The sequence below is a fragment of the Anoplophora glabripennis genome, unplaced genomic scaffold (genome assembly GCF_000390285.2).
Source record: "Anoplophora glabripennis isolate ALB-LARVAE unplaced genomic scaffold, Agla_2.0 scaffold33, whole genome shotgun sequence".
Taxonomy (NCBI): Eukaryota; Metazoa; Arthropoda; class Insecta; order Coleoptera; family Cerambycidae; genus Anoplophora; species Anoplophora glabripennis.
The window spans coordinates 563,137-579,044 of record NW_019416463.1 but is presented as its reverse complement, the minus strand read 5'-3'; the positions used below and the strand labels follow the sequence as shown (position 1 = coordinate 579,044).

The window sequence follows — 15,908 nt, the reverse complement described above, 5'->3', positions numbered from 1 at the left end:
AAAATGCATAGAATTTGGTGGTGATTTATATATAGCATATATAGGCTGATCCAAATTCAGTACAACGAATTTAGGGGCGAAATTTTGAGGTCAAAATAAGACTTTTTTTCCTATAACGTGAATCCAAAATAAATTTTAAAAGTTTTCACCATAAATAGTTATAAAATTTGAAAATATGGTGTGCATTTATCTCTTCGTCGGAAACTGTTGATCTGGGAGATTTCGACCAAGTTACCTTATACCTTTGTTGCTTAAAACTGATACGGAAATAAACGCACTAAAACATCAATCTACAGGATAGCAAAAAAAAAACTAAACTAAGCATTTGTGGACACACGTTTATACGAAAAAATTCTTATTTTGGCCCCAAAAATACGCCACTAAATTATTTGTATTGAATTTTGAATCACCCTGTATAATAACAATTAGAAAACCCACCCCTTAATACCCTCTGCATTAGAAAAATGTTTCTATAACGTAACGGTGATTCAGAACTTATCCAAAAAAAAAATTCTGGATGTACAGGGGACCCTTACAAATACAATTTTGTAAAGAAAAAATCAAAAAGGGCAGTTCGAAAATGATTTAAAAATACACTTCTGCACGGCACTGGAAACATGGCGGTGTGATAAAAACGGACAAAAACTTTCGCAAGGAAAGAAATATGTAAATAGAATTTTATCGCACCTATTTTATATCGGCAAATTCAACTGCTTTTGCCTATATTAATTAATACAATTAATTTGTGTTTTTAAATAATAAAATCATTTGACATACCCGATTTTACAACAATTGTTCAAAATCCACCAACGTGTAAACACATTTGGGTCCGTCTTACTCAGTTTCTACGAACTAACACAAATGTTGTCTTGCTTCACCATAACACAAATGCTTCACCATAAATTGAAACGATATCCATCAACTCCGAGTTGCTATACACGCAAACCACTTTTGATACTAACTACCCATTTTTGACACTAACTACTAAAAAAATATTGTAAATACAACAGATAACAGGTAAATACTGTTGCAACGACGATTGCAAAATACGATTTCAGTATTCGGAGTCGCTGAGGCCACGTGGCTCTCCACGCGCATTGCAAATGACGCTAGAGACTACAGTTGGCCAGCTATGTAGTCGTTGAATGTACTACAACTTCAATAATTTTTTTCTCGGAAACTATAAGGATTTTACCAAAATTTTTTTACGATAATGACTCCATTTCTCATGCCGCATCTATTCCCAAATTTTTTTGGATAAGTTCTGAATCACCCTGTATAAAAGTGGATTTCTTTCATTTCTAAATTCTTATGCGTATTCCAAAATAATTCCTGGGCTAAATCTGCACTAGTTCTGTTTTCAAATATCGATCTGACAAAAACTAGACAATACGGCGACAACCCTGTATGTACATTACATATTAATATACTTTTCCAATTAAGGTAATATCAATGTCATTACTATGCGTGTCAGATCCAGTGAGACGACTGTATTATACTATTGCTTTAATGACTAATTAAGATATGCAGTTCACAGTAATTATTTAAATTCTGCGATAATACAGTAACACACAGAAAGTGAGTCAGATGGATTATTGTGCTTCATGGTAAATTAAATTTTTTTAATGAGAACTATGGTGTTGAATTCAATTAACAATTTAGAATGATGCAATGGTCTCGTTAGTGACGTATTGGTAATATTTCAAATAATTTATCTCGGAAAATCCATATCTAAACAAAGAAAACGTTAAAAATAAAAAGTGTTTCAATAAATCAGCTGAAGCACTTCAAAATGAAGGAACAGTTAATAGTTAATTTCAAATTATTTCACTTACTAGTTTTTAAATTATTTACAAAAATTGAATATACTTGTATACTGTATCTTTTTAACAAAGCGTCCTCGATAAAAACTTTATAGGAAAGACTCCCCTTAAAATTCACCAAAGAATACGAGGTTTAATTTTTGGTTACCATTTATGAATCACCCTGTATATAACCATACAATTAGACAAATTCTTTGGATGAAATTGGTTAATGTAGAACAGGTATAATTTTAAAATAAATAACTACTGTTTAAAAAGAAAACACAAATAAATAACTAAAGTAAGGTAAAAGTCCCCTTGTACAATTTATTGTGAAATAAATTGCTTTAACGACGACAACGGGAAGTCCCTCAAGCCATGGTAAATAGTTTTGTTGGTCTATTACTAATAAACTTGCTCTCAAAGACTGCTAATACCCTTGGGGAATTATAAATGAAAATTCTACGCTATGCAATCATGCATTTATATCTTTTTTAAAATAAAGGAAATCTACACAGACACTCAAATCACGTATTCCAATTTTATTCCTAACAAATAAAAAATTATACTGGGTTGCTATTCCTTTTAAATTAACAGAAAATCGTTTTTCAAATTACGGTATTCAACTATTATTGCACCTATATATTAGCTTCCTTATTTAAATATTATAATTGGTTTTCAAAGCCATCGAACGCGGATCAAAAACGATGAAGTATTAAAGACCACCTTAAGAGACTGTTAATTAAATAGACTGGGGGTAATTTTAGATGTACCAAGATTAGAGGTTGTCATAAGATTTTGGAAATTGGATCATTAATCACGAAGGGGAATCGACAAGTCACATAATGAAGTTCGATACATCATGCTTAGACAAGATGGGTCTGTGATGTATGTCATTAAGGCCGTATTTTGTAGAAACAGCCTCTCACACTAGACTGAACTAATAGCATTGTTTTTAAACCAAAAAATGTCATATTTTGCAAGTAGATCTACTTAAATGTGGCAAAAGTAAAATGAATGTGCGCCCTAATCGAGAATTGTTAGATATATTATTTACTGAAGATCATATAAAGTGGACAGTCTTAAAAAAAATGTTGGAAAATTTATTTCAGATTAAGGACATCACTGTATGTAATTATTGTTACAATAATCCTTAGTAGTAAGAGTTGCCATTGTTACACCTTTGCATCAGAATCTTACCTAACATGTTTATACCCGCCGGCCGGTGCTGTGAACTGAACTAACTTAAAAAGAAATGAGTGACCCAATAGCATTTTATAAACATATTGAGAATTGAGATACGAAAAGATATATATAATTAATGAGCTACCATTAAAAAATATTCGGGTTTTGATAAAAATAATCTGTATGTCATTTAGCAAAAATTCAAAGGGATATTTTGTCGTTTCAATAGAATAATGTCTTCTCTAAGTAGTTAGTCACTAATGTTTTGTCTCTCTAGTGTTTACAATTAATTTTGTTTCAAATGTTTCTTATTATTTTAGATACATGGTATTAGTGATTCCCAGAATATGCACCCCATGATAAATCTAAATGCTCTGATTGCTATTATTTTTTTTTGCGAAGTTGGAATTGGAAAACGTACTCAACATAACATTTGCTAATTGGTACCGTGACTAAAAGTTTGAAAACAACTGATCTTATCTAAATAATAAATAAGTTGTAATGTGAGAAAAAAGTTCGAAATAATATATTTTCTATTCAATGAGCTCTAGGTACTAGTGGGTAGCACTATAATTACATTTCAATGATTAACAGAAATTATCATAATAACATAGTGTTTTACATGTAGTAATTATAAACATAAGTAAAACACCGTATTTAAGTAATCAGTATGAAATAGTACAAAATAATCGATAGATACTATTTATAATACAACCACCTAATGAAAACGCAAAAAATCAGAAATATATTTGTCGTTCGTTTGAATTTTATATTGGTCATAACAGGAAACTATAATTAGAACTGTTATTGTAGATATAACTCTGAGTGTTCCACAGGGATTTGTTTTAGGCCTTTTGTTATTTTGCTATATACAAATGATGTTGATGTTCCCTCACCTAATACTCATTTTACTATGTATGTTGATGATACGTTTTTAGTAATGTCTAATATGTCAGATCGAACTTTAAAACTGTGATATTTCGCTGAATAACTTCTGGTTTGCTCAGTGTTCATCGCACTTTACTATTGAAAAAACTGGAGTACTTAGGTAGAAAAAAGAATTTTGAAATAAAAATATTGAAAATTAATAGTATTTCTCTATCTACAGATACTATGACTGTAAATTTTTTAAGTCTAAACTTGGACATAAATTTAAAGAAATAGTCTAAACGATATGTATTGCATATTTTTATGTGTCTTATAGAAACCGTTAGAAAAAAAAAATCCGAAGGAATTTTTAAAATTCCATGATTTGTCTAATCAAATTTAGCTGACTTAGAAGATGGCCAACTATTAAGTCATTTACAAATGGTAGTAATTAGATTTATAACTTTTTTATTCACAAACTCTAAGCAGAAATGTACCTATTGGACTTTGGAACAAAATTTGTTAAATGTAAACTAATAGTGTACTACATTAGGAAGTTCTAACAAGAGTACATTATTTTTAGAAAATAAAATTGTACATTAGAAATTGGAGCCCGAATGGTAAAAAGCCTAACCTTAAAAAAAATTAGAACCCAAAATGTAATAGGAATGTAGCGTAATTAGCGCCCTCTATGAAATATACAAACAATAATTAGACCAGCGTATTTGGCGTTTTTAAAAACCTCGGAATACCAAATTTCATAAAAATATTTCGCACCGTTTGGAAGTTTTCGTAAAAATTCTATTTAAAAAAATTTATTTTAACGCTCTGTATCTCGAAAACAAGAAGAGATAGAAAAACTTACTTTTTGTCATACTATTGCCCCCTGAATTTACGGGTCGTTTTTCTGAAACACCATGTATAAATGACTACATATATTTACACAAACAATGTGTACTTAAAAAAATTACCTGTAAAGTATTAAACAATTTTACAGTATCTATTGTAAGCCCCAAAATCACAAAACTCTGAGAACCGCCGAAAAAAGTTTTAGCCACCCCAACCAAGTCATTTGTACAAATTGCTCTTTTTTTGCCTCTGAGAATCATTTATTGGTTTATTGCTCCTACACACAAATTCAGCCCCTACGTCATGTGTTTTCAAAAGTTTAGTTTTCACGCTAAGTTCACTTATAGCATGGAATATCCACACCACTTCTCTTCGATGCAGGAAGGTCCAACCTACACAACGACACCAAATATCACTCCGATCGAACTACCCCTGCGACCAGCGACTGCGACCGAAAATTTGTTACACTTTGAAAGTTTATACCTTTCCCAATCTTTCCATTGTTAAAATTCAATGAGAAGTACGTTTTTTTTTTCTCTGGGAACCAAACATCTCTAATCTGCGACACTCTGTATATTTTGGCCTTGTAAATAAATCATGCTTCCAAATTCCATCGTACTTATCAGTCGACTGTCACATTTTCTCCGGAGATATTTGTTGTATTCTATTTACAGACCCGCATAATGTCAAATCACTGTGATATATAGAATAAAACACTCAATGCAAGCACTCCTATAAATATTTATCGAAAACTACAAATAGATTTAAGTTGTACACGGTCCACAATACTGAGGCTTTGTACATCCATTTATGATTCGAATCTACTCTGCACAGTACCTCCATTGTGAGTCCTCCCTATCGCGTTTGCTTTAATATTAAGTTTGTGTGTCTAATATCAGATAAGCGCAGTAAAAAAACAACAATTTATACTTCCCCCGCGAAACGTGACTATGAATAGGCAATATAACACACGGAGAGATAGGTTCTGGGAATTTTGTGGTTATTTTATTTATTTTTTCCTATTTCTATTTGTTTTACATCTGTTTAAGTAATGGACTGTGGCTCCCGAGGTATACACAGTGAATGTTCTATTTTTTTTCAGTGATTCATAAATCTCATGTACGCTAATTTGCAACAGAGTGAAACAAAATATGGTGCGCTAATAACATTTGAAGTATACCTACATTTTGCAATACTATTTTAATAATAAAATAATATATGATTTGAAGATACAGGGTGTCCGGTAAGTACCTCCTAATCTCTCGGGAGTGTATAGGGGAGGTCAAAATAAAACTAGTCCTTCCTATAATTTTTTTTCCTAATGTGCCCCCTAACGGAGTTATGGGGGGTCAAAGGGGTACCTAGAAATTAACGTTTAGGGTTATAACTTTGAAACCACCCTGTATATTTTAATAAAATTTTCGTACGTTGTATTACACATGGAGCTCTACGATTTGATGCTAAAATCAACTTTTTGCTATTATCAGGTGTCCAGAAACGGACTGGCCCTATCACAATTTTTCTCAAAATTTTGACAGAAGTAATTTTATCAAACTGAAAATATTATTATTAGATACTCTGAAGGTTTTTCTTTAAAAATGGTACTCTTTATTTATTTCGAAAAAATGAACGGTTTGCGAGATAAATCGGTTTTGAAAAAAATTGGTAACAAAAACAACAATTAAAATTTATTTTTTTTACATATTATTTCATGCATTTAATTTCTTTAACTTTATCAAGTCCAGAAATCTTTGAACGGGTTGGCTATACTTTATGAGCAAGTAGTGACCAATTAAAAATAACATTTGAAAAATAACTTACTTACAAGACATGCAACAAAGAACATTCAACAATGAACAAAGGTACCTAAATGTTACTTCGGTAGATGTTCAAAATGAGCACCCCGTACTTCAATGCACTTTCTAATCCTACGAATGTTTTCCCGGTGCACTTGAAATAATATTCCGTGATTATTGCGGAGATGGTCACAGTTCTGTGTTAGCCTCAGCAGAAGTTCCTCTCTACTATTTACGGGTGTTGAATAAACGTTATTTTTTAAATGACCCCACAGAAAAAAGTCTAATGGGTTTAGGTCGGGCGACCTAGGTGGCCATAATACAGGTCCGCCTCGACCTATCCATCGATCACCAAAAACATTCGTCAGATGTTGACGTACTAAACGATCAAAGTGGGGTGGTGCACCGTCATGCATGTACCACATTTCAGTTCTTATTTGAAGGGGCACTTCTTCTAACAAAATATTTAGATTTTCCTCTAAAAATTGCAAATAAAGAGCACCATTAAGTCTTTGCTCCAGAATAAATGGACCAATCAAATGATTCCCGATAATGCCAGCCCACACATTCACCATAAACCTTTGTTGGTAGCGAGTTTGAACTAAAGCGTGAGGGTTTTCTTCATCCCAGACATGTAGATTATGCGAATTAATTATGCCGTCTCTTGTAAAACCTGCTTCATCGGTGAACAAAATAGATGTACCAAAATTATGATTCCGAATATGATGCTGTAAAAACCAATTGGCGTATTGAAGTCTTTTTGGATAATCATCTGGAGACATAGCATGTACTTTTTGGATGTGGTACGGGTAAAGCAATTGTTCTTTCAGAGTTTCATGTACAGCCCATTTTGTAACATTGTTTTGCGCCGCAAGCTTCCTTATGCTATTTGAAGGATTATTAGCAACGTCTTCCAATATTTGTTCCTCTACATGAGGGTCTCGTACTCTCCTCGGGGCTCCTGCTCCACCACGGCGTGGCAAAAAGCTTCCTAAATAAAGGATTCGGAAGAAATTAGTTTCACTAACGTTTTTCACTATTTTTTTTTACCTGTTTCTCTTAAACTACGATCAACTCTTTCAAAAGTTTTTGGACTCGGCAAATGTCGACCCGGAAACCTTTCCTCATAAAGTCTTCTTGCCTCCACGGAGTTGCATAATGCTTCCCCATAAATTAGGTGCATATCAGCATATTCTGCACAGGAATATTCTTCCATTTTTAAATGTTATTTCTAACGGCTTAAAACGAATACCACAATAAAATTGAATTTTTATTCTGTCACGCGCCTTTGACAAGTACTTTAAAATCAACAGGGTCTAACAACGAAAACAATAGAAAAGAACTCCATGGAGACAAGAGCAATAATAATTTGTAGATGTATTTTGGTCATAGATGTTGATTTTACAAGAAACGGCATTATTCATTCCCTTAATTCACCACCAGTAAATGTTTATGGTGAATCTGTAGGCTGGCACTAGCGGGAATGATTTTATTGTAAAAAAATAAATTTTAATTGTTGTTGTATTTGTTACCAATTTTTTTCAAAACCGATTTATCTCGCAAACCGTTCATTTTTTCGAAATAAATAAAGAGTACCATTTTTAAAGAAAAACCTTCAGAGTATCTAATAATAATATTTTCAGTTTGATAAAATTACTTCTGTCAAAATTTTGAGAAAAATTGTGATAGGGCCAGTCCGTTTCTGGACACCTGATAATAGCAAAAAGTTGATTTTAGCATCAAATCGTAGAGCTCCATGTGTAATACAACGTACGAAAATTTTATTAAAATATACAGGGTGGTTTCAAAGTTATAACCCTAAACGTTCATTTCTAGGTACCCCTTTGACCCCCCATAACTCCGTTAGGGGGCACATTAGGAAAAAAAATTATAAGACTAAGGACTAGTTTTATTTTGACCTCCCCTATACACTCCCGAGAGATTAGGAGGTACTTACCGGACACCCTATATATGTTTTTTATTGAAATAGCAAATACAAGGTCTGTTTAGAAAATAATAGAACTTTAATTTTCAAAATTTATTATTAATTTTGTTTCCTTCAAAGTACTCCTTTCTATTTACACACTTTTCCCGGCAACGTCTGGCGAGTAAGGAGGGTGAGGAGGGACAGTAAAACGCCGTAAACCGTTGTAAAACGCTTTGTTACACGGTTCACTGTTTCACCATGAAGCAAGAATTCAAAATGCACAATATTAATGTCAAAAAAACAGTGAGCATCACTTTGACATTGGATCGACACTGACGTGCTTGCTTAGGGCGTGGATATCCTTTACCAATCCATTGTGAAGACTGTCGTAGCCCTAAACCCAGCGTCTACCGTTATATTCCTTTGAATGAATGTTTCATCGTCATCGGATTGTTCAAGGAGTTACCGAGAATCGTCCATACGATTTTCCTTCTGTTGTTCGATCAAACGAGGAACAAATTTTGCTGCAACTCATTGCACTCAAATAACAATATCACGAAAATTAAATGAGCTATCAACAATCCAAGAACATGTGGTTACAGAGGAAGTCATTCGCTACGCAGTGCTGCCAACCGCATATCACTAAATATATTCATTAACGGGTAATTCAAAAAGTTCTCTTTTTTTACAGCATGGAAACTTCCAAAAATCTCAACGCAAAGGGATAAATGGTCAAGGTCAAGGTTCATGGTCATATCAAGATCAATTCGGTTTGTTAAATGGTGACCCCGTAAATGGAAAGTGCAGTAAATTCTGCATCCGAATAGGACATTGTCCGTGACCTCAAGGTCAATGGTCAAGGTCATTTCAAGGTCAAATGTTGATTTTTTCTTTTTTTTTATATGTTCAACTACGGAATCAAAGGAAGTGATAGTATTTGAGTCACTAAAAAATTGTGAGTCTTTTCTATTCCATCGTCGAAAATAAAAAATGACATCCGGAGTAATCACTTGACCTCTACCTGACCTTGACCATTGACCTTAAGGTCACCATTCAGATCATAATAACATATAGAATTATACGCTCTCATGTTTATCGTCGAAATAAGGGGTCGCTACTCCAAAAGCCGATATGACCTTGACATGTTCTTCCGCCTTTGACCTCAAGATCAAGTTCACTAAGGAGTACTATCAGGAGTACTCAAAGACTGTCACTCCTTCTGATTCCGTAGTTAAATATAAAAAATTACAGTAAATATCAACATTTGACTTTGAACTTACCTTGCCCATTGACCTTGAGGTCACGGTCAATGCCATATTCGGATGCAGAATTTTCTACTCTTTCCATTTTCGGGGTCAAAAAGGAGGGTCGCCATTTGAAAAACCTATTTGATCTTGATATGACCTTGAACCTTGACCTTGACCTCAAGATCAAGGTTACTATCGAATGTACCGTGAAAAATGCTGAGACTTTTTTCGTCACCATTTGTACCAAAAATGCTTTCCCGCTGAGAATTTTGGAAGTTTCCAAAATTTTTTAATGTATATTAAATTGGTAATTAAGACTTTTAAAAGGAAGCCACTTGAAACAGTCCTTAAAATGTAGAACTGATTTAGGTATCTTGTAATGTTTTCTGTTCAAAGTAATATTGTACCTGTTAAAAACAAAATAATAAATAATTTCTTCGAAGTTTTGCAGCACCTTTTAGTGATTTTAATATCCTAGGGATATATATTTAAATACAGGTCGAATTAATTTAAACTTTGTTTTAAACTCTCATAGATATACTTTTGCATAGGGTTTATATAAAAATTATAAACCTAACCATCATGTCTTCTAAATATATGGCTAACAGTTGGCTATCATCAAAGTCGAATAAATCTGACTAGACAAATCGTTGGGATTTCTAAATTTTCTGTCCGCCGTATTTTTTTCTGCGGTTGGTGCTTAATTCTGCCTTCTTGAAGGTTTTCACCGGGATAAATAAATTCTTTTTTTATTTTCCGACGTTTATCGAATCTTAATATAAACAAGAATATATTTATTCTTTAGATTAGTTATATTAACGACCAATAAAAAATGTCAGAATATATAAATCTGTCATAAATCTCAGTTTTATTTCGAGAATTCTTTTTTAAAATAGTTAGGTACCAGGATTGTTCTGGTGAATATTAATGTTTCCTGTTGGTCAAAATGGAATAGAGTAGGAAAAAACAAAATATTTTTTGGACATAAATGTATTCAAATTCAGTACAAAGAATTTAGGGGCGTATTTTGAGGTCAAAATAAGACTTTTTTTATCTGTCCCAAGTGAGTTGGTTTGCTCCGGTAAGTGAATGTACTTTTTTAGAATTGATCCAATTGGGGATAGTCAGTCCTTATTTGTAGCAAATTAGGGCTCACTTACTGTAACTGAGGCCTCACTTAAAAATTTCCAAACTAAACTGGAATTCGGCTCAGTGCGCATGCGCAATTACGCGTGCTTTATGCTCGCTCATAGAGAAGTTAGAAGTTTCGCCACGTAACACGGGATATACGTTCGGTTGTCTAACAACTGCCAGAAAGTTTTCAATTTTGATATTTGCGTAGATATCCAATAGTACTTATATGCATGCGTGATTACATGAACACAATGTAGGCTGAATACAAACTTTTACTTCTCGAATGGTTTCAAGATTATTTATGCTTCTTTGAAGATATGTACAACATTTTTAGTTGCATTGCATGCTGCACGAAGAGTGAGGAGAGCCAAAAACACCAAAAAATAGTAGATACGGAGTTGATTCACTTGGAGTTAATGAGTTGACTCTATTAGGGTTAATGAGTTTACTCGCTTGGGGTTAATGAGTTGACTCGCTTGAGGTTAATGAGTTGACTCGCTTGGGGTTAGAGTTGATTCGTTTGGGATTAGTGAGGACTCGCTTGGGGTTAATGAGTTCACTCGTTTGGGGTTAATGAGTTGACTTGCTTGAGGTAGCAGAGAGATTATACAAAACTGTTTACTTTACTTTGCTGCGGTTTAATGGATTTTTACTAACCGTAACAAAGAAATTCTCTCAGTGTATACAGACAGCGGGTTGAATATATTTTATCTATAAGTAATAATTGTATGGAGAACAATACTCTACGGACTACAGCTCAATCCAGCATTAAATTACACCCATAATTTCTGGTAAACACCTAAGATCATTCGTCAACAGAATAACAAGACAGACTGTCATTTTGTCACTGCATTCAATGCCACGGTTGAGTCAAAAAGACACCTAATTACTATTTTCTAAAGTAGAACCCCTCACTGTGTAGAGCTGATTTAACCTGTAGAAAGAAACTAAATGACAGATCTTATTCCAAATAATTTATTTGACACATGATTTGACAGACACAATTCACTGATGCGTACATGATTACTTTCCATGTGGAAAACAAATATGTTTCTAGATTTATGTATCTAAAGACAAAATCTTGCTCAAACCGTCATCAGTTATAACGTAATTTCCAGTACACAGGGTGATTCAGGTTTAATCTGGATTATTTCAGGAATCGATAGAAAGGATAAAATAATGTTTATTTACAATATAAACTTATTCCCTGAATCGCATCGTTTCGGAGATAGAGGGCGTTCACGTAAATTTTTTTTCCCGCTTTTCCCTCATAACTTTTGAACTACCCATCCGATTGAGGTGAAATTCGGAACACAAACACTCCTTATGATCTTCTTCTTCTTCTTCTTCTTAAGTTTGAACCACCTACCCCTCTTAGAAGTGTATTTTGCGTGCCTCCTACTTCAACGAAACGATGAAATTTAGGAAATAAGTTTATATCATGAATGAACATTATTTTAACCTGTTCTATCGATTCCTGAAGTTGTCCAGATTCAACCTGAATCACCCTGTATATAATTACCCAGAAACGTTTTTGAACCTTTCAAAAAAATCCGGAGAGCTCAAAAGACTTCTTCTAATGGCAGATCTGAAAATTAATTTTGCTTACTTGGAATATAACTTTTAACAAGTTATACTGAAGCGAAACTTAGGTGTTTAAACTTAAGTATCTTTCTCCAGATTTGAATTCAAATCACCTCACAATATTTTATGGATTTCACTCATTTGACTTCCCTCAACAAGCTCCGTTGAAGCAAAACGTACACGCTTCTCGAAATTAAATATTTTCCCACAATTCTGAATTCATATTCTTTTAGTTCTCCGTTAAACGTCAATTATTTCCAGCCACCACCTTATTACGTGACATTTGGTTTTTAAAATAAATCCAAGTAATTTGATTTCGATTTTTCCCCGACGGTTACCCCTAATCGGCCCTTATCTAATGGCATCTAAAGTTCCTTACCTTTGTGTGCGGCATGAAAAGTATTCCCTGAAGACTGTTGTAGCTGGCCAGAGGCGAAGCGACCTAACGTGCTGGCGTGCGAGTAGAGGGCGCTTCCAAAACTGGGCCCTCCGGGGAAAAGCGAGTATACGCCGTATTTACCAAGGCCTGAAAAAAAGGACTGGATTAGATTCCGTGTGGATTACATTGCGGTATTATATACGTTTTTTTCTGCGGAACAATTATTTGTAAGTAGATAACTTTTCTACACTAAAACCGAATTAACAAAATTAGAAATATCTTAACGAGAGTTAAACTGTTTCACCGGAATAAATTAGGAGTTAATTAAAATATACTCCACGAATGAAAGATACTATTTTTCAAAGAATTTTACCAACAATATTGTTTTTTTTATTATTGATTAAGTACCTATTGTATAAAATATGGAATGGAAATTTATTGTCTTTCTGTACCCGGTCTACAAACATACATTTTCTTAATCTTAGCAACCAGGGGAGAACGCGTACCACACCACCACGGGTCTAAATCCATACGCAACAGCACCGATGATACTGGAGGAAAGTGAGACCACACCCACCAATTTATTGTACAGACGTGGCTGCGGTATCGGCGACCTACCTTAGTCCACAGAACTAGAGACGCAGTACTGACGTCATCACTCATACAAGCAGGTCCTCCTACCCCGTACCACCACTGTACTGCGCAAGTCTAAATTGCGCGCGCTGCTACACCTACTCTATAAGATCGGTGACAAGGACTCGAACGACTCAGTCACATCCAGGCTATTGCAGAGCTGTCGAGAGGGAATGATGGAAGCATTAAATGCGACCAGTTACAGAGACCAACTACGAAACGTGTCAGAGGACCACCATTGTCTGAGGAGAGGTTCGGCTCGTAACAGCCTTAGAATCAGCAAGAAGTAGCAAAATAAACATCAAGGCGAGCTTAAACGTTTTGATAGTGGAACGGCCTCCACAGAACATAGCTCGAGAACAACAAGGACAGGTCAAAGATTCCTAGCTATGGCCAAGGAAGTGCAAGCCTGCCTTTAGATTTTTCTTCTCAGAAAAATAAAATACTAGTCATTCATGTTACATAAGGTGAATCAATATAACTGATGAGCAAAAAAATAGATAGTGATGCCATCTATTGTTAATGATAGATAAAGACAATTTGATGGTCTGAATCGTACATCATTTTTACTTTTTTTTTGGTTGAATGATATTAGGGGAGATTATATTTTGTTTGTTAATTTTAAGTTCATTTAAATCACTGCGAAACATAGTTTAACACTGGTCACTGGGGCTACTACACTATATTTTTTTACTGTGCGTATCAGAACAACTGTACTTTTAAATGAAACAATTTTAATAATAAGTAAGGCTAAACCGATTTGATGTAACGATGTTTGTAATTAAATAAAACATGTACATTACATTATTTCACAAAAAATTTAGGTATCATTAAAATTATATCAACAAACATTAATTTTGCGGTGCTAAAAATAAAATTACTCTTTCTGAAATGTTTTTCTAAATAAATCTGGATAAAATTTGATGTAAAAATATCGCATATTAAAACATGTTTTATCGACAAATTTTGGAAGATGGAGAAGCTGGATGACATAATAGAGACACATACTAGCACCAATTTCTATATTTTTGGATACGTCTTCTTGCAGTTATATTTAAATTTATAAAACAAGTCTCATCACGTAACAACACTGACCTGTTTTCATCCCCATAAATTGTATCTAAAAGAAATTAAGCAAATTTCTACCACAATTTTCTCTAACGTATATTTCTAGTTTATTGCAATAGATGTATGGATATTGTTCATCTTCTGGCAGACTGTTGCTATGTATGTTGGTTATTACCCATTGAAATTTGTTAGCGTATTTGCATTAATTCATCACATATTATGTATTTTAGTACAGCACATCATTTCCTGTAATTAGGCCCTAATACCCGTTGGGAAATAAATAATTAAATATAATTAGAAATTATATCAGCGACTACTGCCTTGTTAAACGATTTTTTCAACTTGTTTCAATTTAATTTTATTTTAACACAACCAAAATGTTTAAAGTAAAGTGTTAGCCATCATTTTACATAAGTATTAGGTATCTCTCATCACTGATCAACGATCATTGAAATTCATTAACAAAAAAGAGGTCAATATTACATCTATCTACAGGGTCGGAAAGTCCCCATGGTTCATCGGCCGTTACGTGAGAGCGATAAAGTAAGTCATAGAAATCCGTGCGATAGTGAAGGCGTCTAATAGTCACCGCCCATTTTGCCCTTCCACTTCTTATTTGTGGAAGGGGAGTTTCCGACCCTGTATACGACCCCTGTATACGACAATCTTACCAAAATCCCGTGAATTCAGTCCCAGATTTCCACCATCAGCCAGTGATCCCCCTGCATACAAACTAGTATCACTCGTTCTCGCTCTACATATAATGCCCCTACCTCTGCAAGCGCATGGATTTCCTTCATGACTTCCGTCCATTATTAATAAACATATGGGGCGCTTTCCACCGCTATTTCCGGATTCGGAACCAAATCTCGCATGGCGCTGACAAGGATACTTTATTACCTCTACGAATGCGATCTTCGGAGGAAAAATGTTTGTTGGAAATTCTGGGTTTGTGGAAACTATTTGCGTGTTACATAAAATCGTTCGAATGTATGAGAACGCATGGAATTGTGCGGAAAATGCTGTTTTATTGTTAGATGATAGTTGATAAGTTTCCATCTCATAAAAGAAACATGCTACGATTTACATACTTTAGTTAATTTAAAGGTTTCCCTAGGGACTTTCTCATATTATAATTAAAATTTGTTTTTTTTTATGATTTTTCTCATAATTTGAAGTAGTATTTTCCCTTCCAATAGCGACTTGTTTCTAGGAGTAACAAATCATTCTTAAGACTGAAGATGCAACACTTCCTTAACCTTTAATCAGGTCATCATTCCTAAATCTTTGTCCTTACAAAACGTCATTCATGGATCCAGAAACACCATAACCAGTAGGAAGGTTAAGGGTAAGTTAAGTTACTTATTTTTTATATAACTAAACAAGCCTGGCTTTTTATATTAAAATCATCGTAACCCAAACTGAACTAGTGGCAAT

At 34.0% G+C, this 15,908-nt stretch overlaps 1 protein-coding gene across 3 annotated transcripts in view; it reads right to left on the bottom strand.

The window, feature by feature from the left end:
- The window catches only part of LOC108912772 (protein winged eye), a 241,345-nt gene that overhangs the window by 62,183 nt on the left and 163,254 nt on the right, over positions 1-15,908 (bottom strand). For all 3 annotated transcript variants that reach the window (XM_018718154.1, XM_018718164.1, XM_018718172.1), the window contains exon 4: positions 12,771-12,917. In XM_018718154.1, the coding sequence (XP_018573670.1) occupies positions 12,771-12,917 (147 nt within the window). The remainder of the gene's footprint in view (positions 1-12,770; positions 12,918-15,908) is intronic.